This window comes from Chanos chanos, chromosome 5 (genome assembly GCF_902362185.1).
Source record: "Chanos chanos chromosome 5, fChaCha1.1, whole genome shotgun sequence".
Classification (NCBI taxonomy): domain Eukaryota; kingdom Metazoa; phylum Chordata; class Actinopteri; order Gonorynchiformes; family Chanidae; genus Chanos; species Chanos chanos.
The window spans coordinates 53,011,284-53,032,922 of record NC_044499.1 but is presented as its reverse complement, the minus strand read 5'-3'; the positions used below and the strand labels follow the sequence as shown (position 1 = coordinate 53,032,922).

At 42.3% G+C, this 21,639-nt stretch overlaps 1 protein-coding gene across 1 annotated transcript in view; it reads right to left on the bottom strand.

Annotated features, from left to right (window-relative positions):
• Window positions 1–14,961, bottom strand: part of gfra1b (gdnf family receptor alpha 1b) — a 30,960-nt gene extending 15,999 nt beyond the window's left edge. Inside the window, exons 1-3 of the mRNA XM_030775271.1 lie at window positions 14,922–14,961; window positions 13,852–14,163; window positions 12,143–12,226 (exon numbers count right to left, since the gene is read on the bottom strand). Coding sequence (XP_030631131.1) covers window positions 12,143–12,226; window positions 13,852–14,163; window positions 14,922–14,961 — 436 coding nt within the window. The remainder of the gene's footprint in view (window positions 1–12,142; window positions 12,227–13,851; window positions 14,164–14,921) is intronic.
• Between the last annotated feature and the right edge of the window lie 6,678 nt (window positions 14,962–21,639).

Here is a 21,639-nt window from a genome sequence, read left to right as displayed (position 1 = left end):
TGTGTGTGTGTGTTTGTTGTGTTTTCTTCAATATTACAGTTGTATAATATTGTAGGATTTAAATGACATTAATATTTATCATTTATAATATTTTTATACAGTTATGATCATTTATCATTATGATCTTTTAAAATAAACAAACACTACACTACCACTTCATGTGACACTCCAGAATGTAGTGCGTATTTATTCATACTTTTTTGTACAGTGAACAAAAAGAGCAATATGAGAAGATAATAGCTGATGGAGACTGTGATAAGTGAGCAGTAGTTTTACATACACTGCTTATGGGTTATCCCATCTGAAACCAGGCAAGCAGGTGTGTGAGAATCAGTCAGTTTTATTTTTATACATATGGATAAATATTAAAATACCTGGACAGAGCAGACACAGCCACTGTAGCCTTCACTCCTGTCTGCTACTGTACACGCGTGTTACACTGAACCATTAAAGCCACTGTAGCCTTCACTCCTGTCTGCTACTGCACACATGTGTTACACTGAACCATTAAAGCCACTGTAGCCTTCACTCCTGTCTGCTACTGCACACGTGTGTTACACTGAACCATTAAAGCCACTGTAGCCTTCACTCCTGTCTGCTACTGTACACGCGTGTTACACTGAACCATTAAAGCCACTGTAGCCTTCACTCCTGTCTGCTACTGTACACGCGTTACACTGAACCATTAAAGCAGGAGCAGAGGTGATGGCTCAAGGTACTTGTTGGTTGTTAGAAAAAACTCAGGATTCCAAGAAATAAAGTCAGAATTCCAAGAAATAAAGTTAGAATTGCGAGAAATAAATTCGGAATTCCAAGAAATGAAGTCCGAATTCCAAGAAATGAAGTGGAAATTAAGTGCACTTTTTTCTCTTTTTTAATGTGGCAGAAATGGGCTTCCCCAGATCTCTGTGTGTGCACACGGCCCTGCAGTCTCATGCCCTTTTATGGGGGGGGGGGGTTGTTTACTTGTGCTAATTAGGAACAACTGGCACATGCTTTCCATTTACAAGGACAACAGGATTCATCATTATAAGAACAAAGGTATGAACAATTCTGCAGTTTAAGAACAGGTCATGAATCTGACGGGCAGACTTTTTCTCAAGAACAAATTTAAGATATTAGTGGATGAGGCCCAATGAGGACAGGCATGTCATTACTTTTCTTTTCCATTGCACCATTTGTTCATTCAGAGCGAGACCTGGAGGTTGGAGCCCTGCTGCTTAGCAAAATGCAAAAACTCTGTTTAACAACAGCCCAGAATATTATGGTCTGCGCCGACGGGCTTCTTGCCTGTGAGACGTCATGGAGGTTGTGGGAGAGACTCTGAGGCTAACACCACACTTTAGTCTTTCTCCAGTGTTACATCTTCAGTAAAATTCTAAGTTCCAAGAACAGTCTCGATGAGTCTGATGCAGTATACATTTATTGCATGTATTTAAAGCATACAACAAACGGAGCTGGCCCCGGGAGTGGCTGAATCTAATACAGAAAATCACATACTTATATCTAACATCTTATCAATATGCTAAACCTACGCATCCAATAAGCACATGACATGGTTGTATGGTAACACCCCTTACATCGTCCGTTTTGCATGGTCCAACCCCATCGCTTCCAGAACTTTCCCTGAATTTTCCCACTATTTCTCAAGTTTTCCTTTTCTGATAAATAAAAAAATAATATTCAACCATGTCCTCATATTACCTCAGATACTCTACACTTAATGCAGGTGTTATCTTTCAAGCGACGGGGCTAGTCCATGCAAGGCGGATACTGATGCAACTACATCCTGGCCATTACTTATGCTTTCCTGTCACTGTGACCTAGAATTTCCCTTTTCATATTGCCTTCATATCTTCATGACCTTGCATTTTCCCTTTTTGGTATACAGAGGCCCCTCTTCTGTTGGCCCCGGCATTCAGAGGCCTTCTTCCATTTTTCCAACAAAGTATCCATAATCACCCATTTACAACACAAATGAACTCAGATCAGGAATGAGACTTCTTCAGCTCTTTGAGAAGCAGAAAAGTCATGATGGACTATCCATTAACATGCAACTCCTTTCAAATGTAAAGGTTTGTTGAGAGATATCCATTTGTGATGCATTGATTTACAGTTCACACAGGGACTTTTGGCTCTACTCTGCAGTTTTGCAGCTCAGAGCCTCAAATGAAAGCCTTTTACGTGTTCAAGCCTTTATTGACTGGCATGTAGACCAAACTGGAGACACAGGGAGATCAATTAACACAGAGGGAGATTTTCATCATTTGAGTCTGAGCAGCCCAGTGGGCTCAGTGGCCGAATACCATCCACACACAGTCCCTGGCACAGCCTGGCACAGCCTGGCACAGTCTGGCACAGCCTGGCACAGCCCACATCAGGGCCGGTCGACACAGGGAAGCACGGGAACAACCTGAACATTGGGCAGCAGCTAGAACACGGAAGAACAACTAGAACACGGAAGAACAGCTAGAACATGGGAGAGCAGCTAGAACATGAGAGGACAGCTAGAACATGGGAGAACAGCTAGAACATGGGAGAACAGCTAGAACATGGAAATGGATGGAACAGTGGAATTCTGTGAATGAAAGTGTTGGTAAAAAACAACACCTCAGTTATATCATGTACATACAGAGGGATTTGCTCGTTCTCTCCCTCTCTCTCTATTTCTCTCTGTCTCTTTCTCTCTGTCTCTCTCTCGCTGTCTGTTTCTCTCTCCCTCTCTCTCTCTCTCTCCCTCCCTCTCTCTCTGTGTGTGTCATGTAGAGGTCTGAGTGAGAGCCTGGTTCCTTTGGTGACATTGTGATCAGTTTTTGCTCTCTGGAGGCCGACTCTTCCATTGATTTATGAATGAGATGACTGTTAATTCAGCCACTTCCCAGAAAATTTATTCTAGACCTTACTGCTTTGACTGTCACTCGGTCCATGGTTCGGATTAATGATACCATAAACACGTCGGAGGAAAGTTTTGACAAAGGTCTTAGTTGTGGCAAAGTCATTGTTAGTATGAGAGAAACAGGAGCAGGGCGATCAGGTAAACAGCACCAGAGCCCATCACCAATCTGTGACTTTGACCTGTGTCTGCTACTGTGTCACAGTGACTTTCTCATGCCCTCTGTCCTCACTATGCATGTAAAACAACAAACACTCATACTACTACACCCTAAAACCAAACACAGTCTTATCACCACATTCATACTACTACACCCTAAAACCAAACACAGTCTTATCACCACACTCATACTACTGCCCCTAAAACCAAATACACACCTAACACCACACTCGTACTACTACACCTAAAACCAAACACAGTCTTATCACCACACTCATACTACTACACCCTAAAACCAAACACAGTCTTATCACCACACTCATACTACTACACCTAAAACCAAATACAGTCTTATCACCACACTCATACTACTGCCCCTAAAACCAAATACACACCTAACACCACACTCATACTACTACACCTAAAACCAAACACAGTCTTATCACCACACTCATACTACTACACACTAAAACCAAATACAGTCTTATCACCACACTCATACTACTACACCTAAAACCAAATACAGTCTTATCACCACACTCATACTACTGCCCCTAAAACCAAATACACACCTAACACCACACTCATACTACTACACCCTAAAACCAAACACAGTCTTACCACCACACTCATACTACTACACCCTAAAACCAAACACAGTCTTATCACCACATTCATACTACTACACCCTAAAACCAAATACAGTCTTATCACCACACTCATACTACTACACCCTAAAACCAAATACAGTCTTATCACCACACTCATACTACTACACCTAAAACCAAACACAGTCTTATCACCACACTCATACTACTACACCCTAAAACCAAATACAGTCTTATCACCACACTCATACTACTACACCTAAAACCAAATACACACCTAACACCACACTCATACTACTACACCCTAAAACCAAACACAGTCTTACCACCACACTCATACTACTACACCTAAAACCAAATACAGTCTTATCACCACACTCATACTACTGCCCCTAAAACCAAATACAGTCTTATCACCACACTCATACTACTGCCCCTAAAACCAAATACAGTCTTATCACCACACTCATACTACTACGCCCTAAAACCAAATACAGTCTTATCACCACACTCATACTACTACACCCTAAAACCAAATACAGTCTTATCACCACACTCATACTACTACACCTAAAACCAAATACACACCTAACACCACACTCATACTACTACACCCTAAAACCAAACACAGTCTTATCACCACATTCATACTACTACACCCTAAAACCAAATACAGTCTTATCACCACACTCATACTACTACACCCTAAAACCAAAACAGTCTTATCACCACACTCATACTACTACACCTAAAACCAAATACACACCTAACACCACACTCATACTACTACACCCTAAAACCAAACACAGTCTTACCACCACACTCATACTACTACACCCTAAAACCAAACACAGTCTTATCACCACACTCATACTACTGCCCCTAAAACCAAACACAGTCTTATCACCACACTCATACTACTACACCCTAAAACCAAACACAGTCTTATCACCACACTCATACTACTACACCTAAAACCAAATACACACCTAACACCACACTCATACTACTACACCCTAAAACCAAATACAGTCTTATCACCACACTCATACTACTGCCCCTAAAACCAAATACACACCTAACACCACACTCATACTACTACACCCTAAAACCAAATACACACCTAACACCACACTCATACTACTACACCTAAAACCAAACACAGTCTTATCACCACACTCATACTACTGCCCCTAAAACCAAACACAGACCTAACGCCACACTCATACTACTACACCTAAAACCAAACACAGTCTTATCACCACACTCATACTACTACACCTAAAACCAAATACACACCTAACACCACACTCATACTACTACACCTAAAACCAAATACACACCTAACACCACACTCATACTACTACACCCTAAAACCAAATACACACCTAACACCACACTCATACTACTACACCTAAAACCAAATACACACCTAACACCACACTCATACTACTACACCTAAAACCAAATACACACCTAACACCACACTCATACTACTACACCCTAAAACCAAATACACACCTAACACCACACTCATACTACTACACCTAAAACCAAATACAGTCTTATCACCACACTCATACTACTACACCCTAAAACCAAACACAGACCTAACGCCACACTCATACTACTACACCTAAAACCAAACACAGTCTTATCACCACACTCATACTACTACACCTAAAACCAAATACACACCTAACACCACACTCATACTACTACACCTAAAACCAAATACACACCTAACACCACACTCATACTACTACACCCTAAAACCAAATACACACCTAACACCACACTCATACTACTACACCCTAAAACCAAATACACACCTAACACCACACTCATACTACTACACCTAAAACCAAATACAGTCTTATCACCACACTCATACTACTACACCCTAAAACCAAATACAGTCTTATCACCACACTCATACTACTACACCCTAAAACCAAACACAGTCTTATCACCACACTCATACTACTGCCCCTAAAACCAAACACAGACCTAACGCCACACTCATACTACTACACCTAAAACCAAACACAGTCTTATCACCACACTCATACTACTGCCCCTAAAACCAAATACACACCTAACACCACACTCATACTACTACACCCTAAAACCAAATACAGTCTTATCACCACACTCATACTACTACACCTAAAACCAAACACAGTCTTATCACCACATTCATACTACTACACCCTAAAACCAAATACAGTCTTATCACCACACTCATACTACTACACCTAAAACCAAACACAGTCTTATCACCACACTCATACTACTTCCCCTAAAACCAAACACAGACCTAACGCCACACTCATACTACTACACCTAAAACCAAACACAGTCTTATCACCACACTCATACTACTGCCCCTAAAACCAAATACACACCTAACACCACACTCATACTACTACACCCTAAAACCAAATACACACCTAACACCACACTCATACTACTACACCCTAAAACCAAATACACACCTAACACCACACTCATACTACTACACCCTAGAACCAAATACAATCTTATCACCACACTCATACTACTACACCTAAAACCAAATACACACCTAACACCACACTCATACTACTACACCTAAAACCAAATACACACCTAACAGCACACTCATACTACTACACCTAAAACCAAATACACACCTAACACCACACTCATACTACTACACCCTAAAACCAAATACACACCTAACACCACACTCATACTACTACACCCTAAAACCAAATACACACCTAACACCACACTCATACTACTACACCCTAAAACCAAATACACACCTAACACCACACTCATACTACTACACCTAAAACCAAATACAGTCTTATCACCACACTCATACTACTACACCTAAAACCAAATACAGTCTTATCACCACACTCATACTACTACACCCTAAAACCAAATACAGTCTTATCACCACACTCATACTACTACACCTAAAACCAAATACAGTCTTATCACCACACTCATACTACTACACCTAAAACCAAACACAGTCTTATCACCACACTCATACTACTACACCTAAAACCAAACACAGTCTTACCACCACACTCATACTACTACCTAAAACCAAATACAGTCTTATCACCACACTCATACTACTACACCCTAAAACCAAATACAGTCTTATCACCACACTCATACTACTACACCTAGAACCAAATACAATCTTATCACCACACTCATACTACTACACCTAAAACCAAATACACACCTAACACCACACTCATACTACTACACCTAAAACCAAATACACACCTAACACCACACTCATACTACTACACCCTAAAACCAAATACACACCTAACACCACACTCATACTACTACACCCTAAAACCAAACACAGACCTAACGCAGGCTCAGGACAAGCTGCTGAGCGCAGGTTTAGTCAGAGTGAAATTTAAGGACAGACTAAAACATGCGGTGAATGTTAGTTCCAGTCTCCAGTCTTCATTAGTTCCAGTGTAAGCGCTGTGTGCAGCTCTGGGAATAAACCGTTTACTTTTCAAACATCACTGTCGCATGTGACCACTCAGCTCACATAATGAATACATGTCAAAAAACAATATATACACTCACTGGTAGTGCCAATGAGACCAATGAGATGAAAGCCTGAACAGAAACAGACCAATGAGATGAAAGATTGAATAGGAACAGATAAATAAAAATGGAAAAGCTAGACGCTTTTATTTCAGCAGTGTAGCTCACAACAAACCATAAACTACAACACATAAAACTCATTAGATTTGAGACTTAAGAATTTAATTTTAAAGTATTCCAGTAGAATTTCATTTTAACCTATTCCAGTAGGTGGCGCCATAATGTAAATGGGTCAGAATTCCTCAGAAACCATCAAACCTCTTGAATGGGGCTGCCTATCGGTCATTATAACTCAGTCCTTTCAAAGACAGAGATTCTTCTTGACTCTTATTTCTTTTTTCTCCTTTTCTGTAACTCTTTTGCCTGATCCACAGACGGAGGGCAGATCTGTTACAAAAGCTTTCTGCTGACAAAAGACATGTTGAGCTGATGGGTGTGGAGTCACATCAAAAAGCCAAAAAGAGACTCTGCCAAGAGTGTCTCAGATTCTTTAAACGTCACAATGGCGCAGCAGTGCCCCTGAGCCCAACAACACAAGACTGCCCCCCCCCCCCCGCCCCCCCGCCCCGTGTGCTACATTATACACTTCAGACTTTCAGACAATGCCTAAAGGCCAAAGAGATGCTCTTTTTCAATTTTAAGCTACTTTTCAATCAGTTATTTAACTTAAAAAACGCACTCACTTTGTGTGGTAGTTAAATTCATATGCTTACTCTGTCTGCAAAATATGTTTTTATAAGATAAAGTCCTCCCTAAGACAAATCTGAAGAAATCTCTGGGAATTTGAATGTGTGTATCCAGGTTGGATGTGTCTATCCAGGTTGAATGAAGGTGATTTAGCTGCTTACTAATAAATGAGTGAGCAGACATTAGACTGCATGTTCTTGTGGAAATGTCACTTTGATCTCAGTGTCTTACTCAGCAGTCAACACATTTTTAAAGCCAGCATTCACTCTGATCTCTGGTCTGTCCCTGAGAGAAACACATTTTTAAAGCCAGCATTCACTCTGATCTCTGGTCTGTCCCTGAGAGAAAGTGGAACCTGAGATTAGTTTGTGTTATAATTCCTTTGTAGTAGAGCCTGTTACAGTGGTCACTGTGGGGGAAGAACAGGGGTTTGTCTGTGGATCAAACCCATACACAGAGCAGGCATCTGTGGATGCTTTCAGGTAGGGCTGGGCAATAAAACAATAACAATAATTACTCCAATGTAATTTTCCTCGATAGAAATATAACAGGGGCGGCACGGAGGTCCAGTGGGTTGCGCTGTCGCCTCACACCAAGACGGTCCCGGGTCCGATTCCCGGCTGGTCGGCCGGGTCCTTTCTGTGTGGAGTTTGCATGTCCTCCCTGTGTCTGCGTGGGTTTCCTCCGGGAGGTCCGGAGGAAGCTTTTGCCCTATGAGCGCTGGGATAATTAGGATAAGCGGCTTTGATAATGAGTGAGTGAGTGAGTGAGTGCGAGAGAAATATAAGAAAGGTTCAATAAATGTTTGATATAATTAATTTCTGTGCTTAGCTAGCATGCACAGAAATGAATCCTGAACTGCCAATCATGTCACAGGAGTAGAGGTATACATTGCATACATTAGGTTGCACGTGAGTGGTATAAATTCAGATCAGCACATGGTGTTGTTTACAAACACAGTGGCTGACAGGCTTGGAGTTGGAACAGAGTAAGCAAAATAAGCGAAAAAGCAGTGCCCATGACCAGCTCAAAGGACGGAGACATCGTCGACAATTAAGGTCACTCAACTTCAGTAGTTTGGAGATATTTTGGTCATTTACAATCCGACAAAAAACAGAGCAGCATGCACTGCAAACTGTGCCAAAGATTCATGACATCAAAAACAGGCAACACCACAAACCTGTTTATTCATCTGAAATAACATCATCCGTTAGAACACACAAAGTAAGAAATTACAGTCCCAAACGAGTGTTCTTCGTGGACCCTCAACAAACACCAGGCCAGTGCCCCGTGCAACTACCCAGCAGCAAACGATCACATCAGCATCGTGCCTTACGATACAGAAATGAAAAGACACAAAGACGTCTCAAATGCAACTGCGTATTGCACTGCAAAAGACATGCTTCCCCTTCACACTTAATTTCTCTATTAAAATATTTGTTTTGTTGAGGAAAAAGGACTGAAAAAGGATTTTACTTCATTTTACTTATGCATATTTTAATGTTGAAAAAAGATTTTATCATTATGATTGTTTTGAATGTTCTACCTCAGATTTGTGAAATGTTCCACTGTTTAGCAAGTGTTTGTCGTGTTCCAACCATAAACAATAGTTTAAAACCACAGTCAACCATCTGGTTTCTTCAACTTTCACTCAGGAGCAAAAATCAGCCTTTAAACTTGAAAGAAATAATGATTTGACATTTATCGTGATTATTATCGATATCGACTGATTTGAACATTTTTATCGTGATAACATTTTTGGCCATATCGGAAAGCCCTAATGGAAGACATTTGGTAAAAAGTAGTGTGCACAGTAGAAGGGTCTGTGGGGCAAAATTCTGTTCATAACTTTGTGAAATGTTGCAAAATATAGTCTAGAGTTCTTAGTGCTTAGAAATATATGCTCTGTGTTATTCTGGATTATGAAACAGAACATATATTTCTATTCCATTCTGTAGCATGAACTACTGTGCATTGCACACAGAATATTTGTTATTAAAACTTCAGATCTCATGTAAATGGCCACAAAATAAATTGTTTAGAATTACACTGATTTCTAAGGCCAGTCGTCATGGCCACGGAGCAGGCAGGAAGGACAAGAGAATGAGAATCAGGTTCCAATCTCCACCGTGTGTGGTGCGTCTCTCAGTGTTTCAGCTGTAAGACCACAAAGAATGTGAACCTTTCGTCTGCCCTGTCACAGAGGGAGTTTCTGACACTGTTCTGCCTCACATACCACCACTCCCACACCACTCTCTCTGCTATCATTTGTCTTTCTATTTTGATGCTTCCACAGGTCCAGTGAGCCTGTGAGTCTGAGGTGGAATATGTCTAGTTGCAGCTGTGTGGTGTTAAGTCTCTGTTCATCAGTCCCACAGTAGAGCAGTAAGCAGACTCACACACACAGCCCGGTGCTTTGGCAGTGCAGAGATGAGAGTGAATGATTCTTTGTGGATCTGAATGGAATCAGTCTTTTATTGAGGGAGTGCTGTCCAGAGCCATAAAAAACCACGTTCACAAACCCAGCTGTGAATGATTACTGAAGGATGCTGGGATATGCCCAATGCACTTTCCCAGTACAGTCTTTTTTAGGTAAATTGCACTGGACTCAGGATGGGGGAGTGTAAATGCATAACAGCTAATGATTTGGTTCCACTCTAGATTAATATGGCTTTCTGTTCTGCTTCCAAATATGGAGATAATTCGGCTAAGTGCATTCTCTCTCTTTCTCTCTCTCTTTCTCTCTCTCTCTCTCTCTCTCTCGCTCTCTCTCTCTAAAGTATCAGTGATATATAGCACCTGCAGTCCATTGGCACAGCCAGGCATCAGAAAGGTTTTAATGTTACAGAGGCCAAAAATCAGGACTAAGGCCCTGTTAGATATGGTCTCCCTGTCCTGCTATACGAACAGGGATCAACAGATGACTCTAGGTTTGGTCTGACGGTGAGATCAGGAGGCCATATTGATGACAGGCCTGGAGAATAAGGCAACTGCAGCCTGAGCTGGTCACCTTTCACTTATTTATTGATTAAAGGGCAGCACAAGGAACGACCAATATATGTAGAAACTTCATTATGGATCCAGTCTCCAAGCTCTTCTACCAGACCTTCAGCTCTTCCCAAACACCCCCACCACAGGTCAAACCCAGCAAGAAACAGGGGGGGCCCTGACCCTGTTCAGTCCCACCAGTCTGGGTATCAGACCCAAAGAGGCAGTAGGGGTATTCTTCAGTAAGCACTCCAGTGAGTACTCAGAGAATTTTCTCAAAGCAGTCTTTAGCTTGATAGTTGAGATGGCACTGTGTGTGCCGTGTGTGTATATGGTTGAGATGGCACTGTGTGTGCCGTGTGTGTATGTGGTTGAGATGGCACTGTGTGTGCCGTGTGTGTATATGGTTGAGATGGCACTGTGTGTGCCGTGTGTGTATGTGGTTGAGATGGCACTGTGTGTGCCGTGTGTGTATGTGGTTGAGATGGCACTGTGTGTGCCGTGTGTGTATGTGGTTGAAATGGCACTGTGTGTGCTGTGTGTCTATATTCTATATGGCTGAGATGACAATAAAGAGAATTTCATTTCAATTTCAGTCCATCTATACTTTTCCATCAGTTCTTCCAAATTTGGTACCATCACAGGATCCAAGGTTGTAGTTCTATGGTCAAAAATCTACTGAAGAGGAATAAGCACCAGTCCCTGGCCACAGGCTGTGTGAAACACAGCAGAGCAGCGGCGGTAAAGGAGAGGGGTAAGGGACGCTGGGTAAGGGAGAGGAGGATGCTGGGTGAAGGAGAGGGGGATGCTGGGTAAGGGAGAGAGGGATGCTGGGTAAGGGAGAGGAGGATGCTGGGTAAGGGAGAGGGGAATGCTGGGTGAAGGAGAGGGGAATGCTGGGTAAAGCAGAGGGGGATGCTGGGTAAAGGAGAGGAGGATGCTGGGTAAGGGAGAGGAGGATGCTGGGTAAGGGAGAGGGGGATGCTGGGTGAAGGAGAGGAGGATGCTGGGATACATGAGAAACAGACCCTTGAGAAACATAATCACTTGAGCTGAGACTTCCTGAGCTCTTTAATGTACCATGGCTAATGTCTGTAAGTCCCCAAAGGCTATGGAACCTTTCATTCCCTCGCTCATGAAACCAGCAGAACCAGAACCCTACAGGACTTACCAGACAAAATGGGCGCCAGTCGGAATATGTCTGAAAGACGGCTGTTCACTGGCTCATATGGAGAATCTTCCAGTAAATCATTGCCTGAAAAATAAACAAGAAGAAAAATGATTGCACTTGATATGACAACACTGTCAATAAATACGATTATTTACCTTGTTCATAACTGCACATACTGATCAAAGAAGTTTGTTCATGTCTGTTTTTCTCTTGCACTGTGAATCTCTGGGTTTTGAAAGCACTAACACACAGTCTCTCCCCTCACTAACACACAGTCTCTTCCCTTACTAACACAGTCTCTCCCCTCACTAACACAGTCTCTCTCCTCACTAACACAGTCTCTCCTCTCACTAACACACAGTCTCTCCCCTCACTAATACAGTCTCTCCCCTCACTAACACACAGTCTCTCCCCTCACTAACACAGTCTCTCCCCTCACTAACACACAGTCTCTCCCCTCATTAACACAGTCTCTCTCCTCACTAACACACAGTCTCTCCCCTCACTAACACACAGTCTCTTCCCTTACTAACACACAGTCTCTCCCCTCACTAACACACAGTCTCTCCCCTCACTCACACACAGTCTCTCCCCTCATTAACACACAGTCTCTCCCCTCACTAACACACAGTCTCTCCCCTCATTAACACACAGTCTCTCCCCTCACTACCACAGTCTCTCCCCTCACTAACACACAGTCTCTCCCCTCACTAACACAGTCTCTCCCCTCACTAACACACAGTCTCTCCCCTCACTCACACACAGTCTCTCCCCTCACTAACACAGTCTCTCTCCTCACTAACACAGTCTCTCCCCTCACTCACACACAGTCTCTCCCCTCACTCACACACAGTCTCTCCCCTCACTAACACACAGTCTCTCCCCTCACTCACACACAGTCTCTCCCCTCACTAACACACAGTCTCTCCCCTCACTAACACACAGTCTCTCCCCTCACTCACACACAGTCTCTCTCCTCACTAACACAGTCTCTCCTCTCACTAACACACAGTCTCTCCCCTCACTAACACACAGTCTCTCCCCTCACTAACACAGTCTCTCCCCTCACTACCACAGTCTCTCCCCTCACTCACACACAGTCTCTCCCCTCACTAACACACAGTCTCTCCCCTCACTAACACAGTCTCTCTCCTCACTCACACAGTCTCTCTCCTCACTAACACACAGTCTCTCCCCTCACTCACACACAGTCTCTCCCCTCACTAACACACAGTCTCTCCCCTCACTCACACACAGTCTCATATTCAAGTTACAGTATATTTGATTATGACCCCCCCCAAACACACACACACACACACACACACACACACACATACACACACACACAAAATACCATTGACTTCACAACAAGGCAGGCAGTATCTTGTTCTCTTTGTCTTCTTAGGTCGATTAATAAAGAAAGGACCTCTCTAAGTCCAGATCTGCTGAGCTGTTTGGCAAACTTTATTAATTACTACATGCAGTCAGAGGCCAATGCCAGGAAAAGAGCCAAGATAAAAAAAAAAAAAAACTCTGGCCAAAACGAGCCAGACAGTATGTGGGCTATGATGCACATAATTACACCGATTCCCGGTGGTGACATAATTATACTGATTCCCGACGGTGACGGCGTCTCAGAAACACAGCTGATGAACGCCGTGCTTCACTGGTTTCCTTTAGGAAACGATATTACACACAGAAGTGCCTACCCTGTAAACTCTGGTAGATACTCCAGAAGATGCGCAGACAGTTCTTCTCTTTCTTCATCCCTCTCCTACATTTACAGTTATAAAGAGGACTCTGTTTCATCGCCTCTATGGCACTTCGGCATTCATCTTGCGCCTCTGGCTCCGCCAGCATGCTGAAATTACTTGTTTTCCCGGCGACACATTGTCTCATGGTTCGGTACTTGGCGCTGCAGTCGCTGTACTTCCCCAAGCACTGCTCGTGCGCCTTCACGCAGTCCAGTCGACCGGACCGCGAGGACACTGCCTCGTGCGCCTGTGAGAAATACACGAGATCTGTAGAGGGGGAAAGAACCAGCATTATAATATATATAATATAACACTCAAGGTCAGGGACAGAAAGAATAAATAAAAGAAAGATTTTACGCAGGCAAGCAAAATTTATGTGCGACACGCTCGAAAACATATTTATAGACAAGACTACAGCAGTTGAGTAGCCCCAACGAGGCAGATGATGGAAACACAAATAACAAATGGATTTGCTACTGGATACATGCCATGAGTGAAAACCAGACAGCATTGGCATCTAGGCGACCCTAAAAGTGTTGTCTAATAGAAAGTCTAGTATCACAGGCCGGGGGTTTTGTTTGTCTTCATTAAGATCTTTCGGCAGGAATTGTATTTATTACGGTGTGCTTCACTAAGTCAGATGTGGTTTTGCGGATTGTTTTTCAAGGACTCTATCAAATGTCACAAATCTGACCAATATACGTTAAAAAAAATTTAAACCATCAAAGAAGTCATCAGAATGAATATAGTTACAGGCTACAACACTAACAGCTCTATCAGAAACAGATCCTTGAGAGGACAAATTCCATCATTATGCGCGCAGCACTCAAATCAGTTGCACCCATTTGTATATATATATATATATGTGTGTGTGTGTGTGCGTGTGTGTGTAAAGACTGATATATTATCGTTAATTAATTCGAGGACATTTCAATATATACATTTCTGAGAGCAGGTTTACAGGTTTACAAACAGTAATATAAATGGCAGCGATAATTCTGACGAACCTATGCGCTCAAACTTACCCAAGACAGGCAACATCATGCAAAAAGTTGCGAGAATCATCATCTTCTGTTTTAGCTGCTTGTAGCGACAGTGGAGTGTCTTTAAAGAGTACAGTCCGTTACAATTCCGGTTTTCCCAATAAATCCTGCGCGCTCTGACCGCGCATCATTCACGAACAAACGGTAACGCATTGTCTATACATCCACACACTCGTATGACGAGGACTCCCCAACAACCGCTGTCTTCTGGACACACCCCACGCCAAACAAGTACAAAATCGCGTCCCCAGTTAAGTTTAGAAAAATTCCCTCGCAGGAATATATGGCATCAAAACGTAAAGGTAGAAAAATGTTAACTATTTTGTCTTTTCCGTTTGATGTCGTTTATCTTACAAAACTCCGAGTATTACTAATTTTCTCATAAAGATGCAATCCTCAGTAAAGTTTCTTTAGTGTCACTTAAGGTGTGCACCTTTGCTCTTGCTTTTAGAGAAAGTTCATTGTCCTGTGAGACGCCTGCTAGAGTAACACTGTGCGCAGTCTGCTCCTGTAGTGGAGCTGGCGATGCACTCACAGGAGAGGTGCGTTAAGAGAGAGAATCACATGTCGGGAAAAGCCTTTGTAGGCACGAATATGGACAGTCTCCTCGGTCATCTCATAAAACTGGACTGAATTCAAAGCTCAAATTCAGCGTAAAATTGCCAGACAAACCCCAGCAAAATAATTTAAAAATGCTCCGATGTGCTTTTGTCCAGTAGATCGACACAACTGGAAGCGTTCGCTTCTACATGCCGTTGTTGAAGTGTCGTATGGATAGATCAATCTACAAATCAAACGACAAAAACTCTCTGCGTAAAACAACTGACGTCACCTAAGCGAAACTGACGGGGGGTGGCTACTCTTAAATGACCGCAGGTAATTAAACCGTTGGGAAGGCGCATGAGAGCAACAGCGTTTCTTTAAATACTCAAAGTCCAAAGATCGTGTGCGTGGTTTGAGCCAACCCAGCTCGACAAAACGCCCGTTATAGTAAACTTTGTCAATGAACATTACGTTTATTTGTAGCGTAACCCAGATTTGAGAGAATAAAACCCCACTTAGACACTGGTTTAATTAAGCCTTTTTAATGTGATTTGAATGTGATCTCGCAACTCTGGGTTGATACCAACAATTGAAGTGTAATGTACTGTCTGTTCTGCTCATTGTTATTCATTTGGTAAAATGACAGGGAACCGCATTCCGTCATACGACTGCAGTTTTGTGGCGTTAATGTCCGGTACACGTCACCAAGGTCGGCATCACAACCGCACTTCACTCTGCTCTCAGTAGGGCTAAACTGACGGCAGCAGATTGGTTTAATAAAGACTAGCACGTTTTTATAAGTTATCTGACAAACACTAGTAAACTTATGAAATATCAAATTTTTCGTGTTAAAAAAACATTGAAACGGTAGACTCTGACATTTCTAAGAGACGAAGCAAGTAGTTGTTAATGAGTCGGTAAACATTCACAAGATTATTCAGACACGTTTACCACAAACAGGTAAAGAAAAAGCAAAGAGATAATAGTGTGATCCCATGAGGCTGTGATGAGTCCTCAAAATTGTGCATACTATTTTCAAACACACTTTAAATACACAGTAGATAAACATATGCGTATCACGTTCCGCAGTCGAATTTGAGGACTAGGCACGTGGTGCGTGATTTCGTACGCAGCGTCCTTCTGCTAACCCAGTTTCCGGTAAATATAATTTTCAAACAAGCGTTTCCCTATTTGCAGTATGACTCCTAAACCTGTTACTCTATAGAAACAAGTGCAATAGCGTCACCTGGTTGCTATAATGCTGCAAAACAATCGATGGGATAAAACAGACCATTTGGAGTGCCAGAATCATTTCATTCCATTTCATGCTGTTCGTGTCTAACGTAACAGTGTCAGACTGTCACACATACGCTCGACAGGCATGTCCTTTTAATGGTCTCTGGCTCAGGACTGGCTCGTTGGGCAGTGTGTCAGTAGGTTACGCCTATCTCTTTGGTCTTTGGAAACGTTGTGCTTGTTGTCGGTTTGCACGTGGCATGTGTATCTAGACAGCTCATGCCTCGCGATCCAAATGTTCCTTATGGACTATAATAACACGCTGTTATATTAATAGGTCTCTCAAGGAGGTGTCGGTTGGTTTGTGGGTGATGCTGCTACGAGGTGCTTTGATGCATTCCCAATGTCAAGTATTGAAGCATGTTTTATCTATGGGCCTATATTTTAGCTCTTACGCATTGTTGATAACCTAGTTTATCTTATTGTTGTGTAAACAGATTTGGATTAAAGGGAAGATAACCAACAAGATTTGTGACACAGTCACAGATATGCACCATGGTTTTAGTTTATAAAATGACATTGGGACTGCGTTACATGCACACACACTGTCCTGTGTATGGTTATCTGCAGGCCACACCAGGGAACTGGATTTAGGACTGATCCTCGCTGCTTCAGGAGGTAACCTTCTATACTGATACCCTGGCAGTAGTGGTAGTTGCATGAGAGTGTATTCTCCCTGAGGCAGAATGAAATTGATAAGTGCATCAGTAATGCAGAGTTTTGCCTGAGGAATATTGTATTTCCTGCGGTCGGATTAATTCCCTTTTTCCTCCCTGCTGTCAGCTGCTGTTTCGCTTTTTCTTTGCTTTGTCTTCCTCGTTGCTTTGTCTCTTTTGTGATCGTTGTCTGTTTTCTTGTTTTCGGTTTTGTTTGTAGGCTTCGTGGTGAGCTGTTGGACTTGGCATTTGGGCCGTGTTCTGCTGGGTTCTGTACTTTAATTGAAGGAGCAGTGTCTGGAGTATTTACCACACATGACTGGTTGTCCCCTGCTCATTATCTTACTGTGAGATTTAAAATCTTGACCTGTGAATTACTTGTGTAATCGCTGTAGAAGGCCCCCTGCTGATGCGGCCGGTGGGAGTGCATTCCTGCCACAAATCTAATGAGTGTTTTTCTCATTGAATATTGAATTTTAATAACTGACACCCAGTAATGAAGAGAATCAGTTTTCATACCCATGTCCACACTTGCTTTACTCCACTGATGAAAAGACTTGTGACGGGTTCTTTACTTAAAGACTGCTTAGTACAAGAGGCGATTTCTCTGGGCGAGATTCATAGGGTAGCGTGGTCTAGTGTAGCTTACAGCGCCATCTGTTGGTTGGTTGCACGTACAGAACGGGGCTTTCCTAGACCCCACATCAAATAGCCACCCCTGTGTGCACAGAAAAAGGCCAAGATCAAAGACATTGGTCTCTGGCATGGTGGACTACACGTCAGTCACAGAGAAGTACCAGAGGTTCATTGCCTTATTGAATCACTAACAGTTATCTCAGTCCTGTTTTGTTCACCTTGAATCTTAGGAAAGGGTTCCTGTGGTATTTCCCCATTACCCATGGGTTAAATGTCATTCTGATTTCTCCGACTGAGTAAAAGCTCCAAAAGGAGGCAGAGCAGTTTGTTCCTAAGTTTGATTCTGTTGACCTCTGACCTCTGAACTCCAAGACTTCACTCCCTGCTTAGAGCAGTCATTCAACAACCTGTCAACAATTTTTATTGCTCAGCCAAAGATCAATTTTCTGCATGTTTTATGAAATTTTGGGATATGTAACACAGTTATAATTCAGAATCAATAGAACTTTATAGCATGGCATGCTAATATATTTTTCTGGCTTGTGTGATTACATTTCAACACCGGGCCTGATTAGAAAATCAATATCAAATCGATATCCTCCATCAGTTAGGCTTGTAAATGTCTTTAATGATGGAAGCCAATCTAGGAAATGAAGTCAGTAATTTGCCAAGTGGAACAGAAACCTTCTGAGAGAGGAAAAATGAGGTAAAATTCAGTCTGTCGTAGGCAAAGCCTGTGTGATGAGTCTTAAACCACACCTGTCTGCCAACCGTTTATAAAGGATTTGTTCTGCCAGAGGGTTTCATTTGACTGCTCTCAAAACTTCTATTCTTCTGTATGATAAACATGGTCGTTCTGTTTGCATGAATATGTTCTAGACTGTTCTAGACATGTTCCGTCACAGCCTCATTCATACGTGACTGCGTAACTGCACAAACACGCAACAGACCAGCCCTCTTCACCCAGCCTGATGTTACCTCACCCAGCTGTCATATTATGTCAAAATATTATTATTTACTATATTATATCCTATAGGAGCTTTCCATGATTGTGATATAGACTATGGGGAATCTGCTACACATATATACAGTATATATACTATACATACATAATTCAGCACAATGTATAATATATTTCAGTTATGTGTCATTTACTCAAGGCTTGTCAATGTGTTCTCTGGGAGTAAATAATTAATAATAAAGATTAACAAGATAATGTAATTAATATAATAAGTATTTAATATGTGCGATGTGTGTAATAAATATTTAAAAATATAATAAGTGTTTAATAAATGTAATGAGTGTTTGCAAGTGACATGCTGAAAACAGAATGGCTGTTTATAAACATAAGGAAAATAATCAGTCTAATTAAAAGGCAAAATGGACATGCTTCAAACAAAGTGGATCAATTCTAAGTTTGAGGGTAAAATCAATTGTCAATTTCCGCTGGGTAACATTAGTGTTTGATGGCGGATGTTTTCCGGCTGCAGTGATGTATGTAAACCCCGGCTCTTAGGTTAAGTGTGGTCGGGGTGATAGGTTGGCTCAAGGTAATTTATGTGTTTGTTGTGAAGCCGCCAACATAATGATTAAAATAGTTTATACAGATTAAAGAAAGCTCTTATACTGTGGATCATCCCAGATCTCGAACCAACGGCTGTGTGTGTGTGAGTGTGTGTGTGCGTGCGTCCATGTGTGTGTGTGAGTGTGTGTGTGTGCGTGCGTCCATGTGTGTGTGTGTGTGTGTGCGTGCGTGCATACATATATGTGTGTGTGCGTGTGTGTGTGTGTGCGCGTGTGGTTTTTCTGAAGGTGGAGGCTGACAGGTCTCTGCTGCTGGGTTTTGGTCTCATTAAACAGAGTGCCTGTCCCTGGTTCCCTTTAACTCCTCATAAAAAGAAAATCAATGGTACATTTGTGGCAGCGTATACAGTGTGTCGTTCACAGTCATTCAGACAGATGCGGACATTCAGACATTCAGATCCCAATAATCTTTGCCCTGATAGGAGGCTGCAGGTGACAGCGTAGACGGACAGACATCCTCAGCCCTAACGCCGTTTCTGTCTCTCTGAAATGCACACAGGAGAAGTAAGCAGCTCTCCGGCCTGACTGATGAAGTGTCATTTGATCTTTACCATCTGTATAAAGAATCGATTGCTCTCTTCTAAGGAAAGATAAAGGTGTAAGCAGAGCTGGCTTCCCATGGCTCATGTTCTATCTACAGGACGAGTTCCTTTCAGAACAAAACAGGGAAATTCACTCATATCCTCTTTCACAAGACGGATGTAGCCTTATCAATATTAATAAATGCCTTCTTTTTGTGTAAAGCCATTGTATGTAATTCGTGTAATTAAGTCAAATGTTCAGTAATTGCAGCCTTTGATTGTGTCAGCTCACCTCCCAATCAACCTTTGGCATCCCTGTGTCACAGAACATTATTTACCCAAACTCTCAGTGATTTACATTTACAGTGAAAGAGCAATAATAATGAAAAAGCCCCGCTGAAGCCTAGTGTCATATCACACATGCTGATAGAAATCATCCTTTATTCTAGTGTCTCCCTTCAGCCCACCCATTAAACACTGCAGAGGTAAAACGCCTGTGTGAAGAGACACCGTCAGAACACACACACGCCAAACAGAATTCACTGATAAACCTGCTCAAGTTTACAACAGAATTCACTGATAAACCTGCCCAAGTTTACAACAGAATTCACTGATAAACCTGCTCAAGTTTACAACAGAATTCACTGATAAACCTGCCCAAGTTTACAGCAGAATTCACTGATAAACCTGCCCAAGTTGACTCTGCTCCGCTGTAGCCCACGGCTGGCTCGTGTATAAATATTGTCCTGTACCATCAAGATCCACTCTCACTGATAAGGAACGCAGTGACCATGCCAAGTTCGCCACCCAGTGGTGACTTTTACACTTACATTATGTTGAGGAGGACAGACATGTTTATCCATACATTATAGAGATCAACATCTTGAGCTGATTATTCTCCTGTTTTATTGGCTGAGTTGGGTTTGTCTATGCCCCTCCCCGTCCTTTGAGTGAAACAGGAACAGACATTTAATCATGTTGTGGCTATGGAATCAGTCCAGAGTATAACACTGACTCTACAGAACAATAACATGTAACAATAATCACACCTGGTCTCTGTGTCTCTGTCTCTCTCTCTCTCTCTCACCTGGTCTGTCTATCCATCTGGCCTTCTGTCTGTCTGTCTGTCTGTCTGTCTCGCTCTCTCTCTCTCTCTCTCAGAGCATATTATTACAGCAGGTGGCCAAAAGAGGGCAGTGTTGTACAGCATGGCAAATGAGATTCTTGTTCCTGGCGCTGAGTTTCTTGTCTGTAAACTCTGTCATGAGGAGACATCTCCCATTTGAGCATATTCGCTGTCTGTCCAGAGTGGCTTTTTTAAATAATGTTTGCCACTATTTGCTCTCTGCTTGAAGTCAAAGGCAAGTGGGTGACATTGAGCTGTTTGCACATTTGATGGTAGGGAGTCATTTGTTTGTTCTCAGAGGCCCGTTAGAGTCGCTGTCAAGTCAAAATAAAATGAGA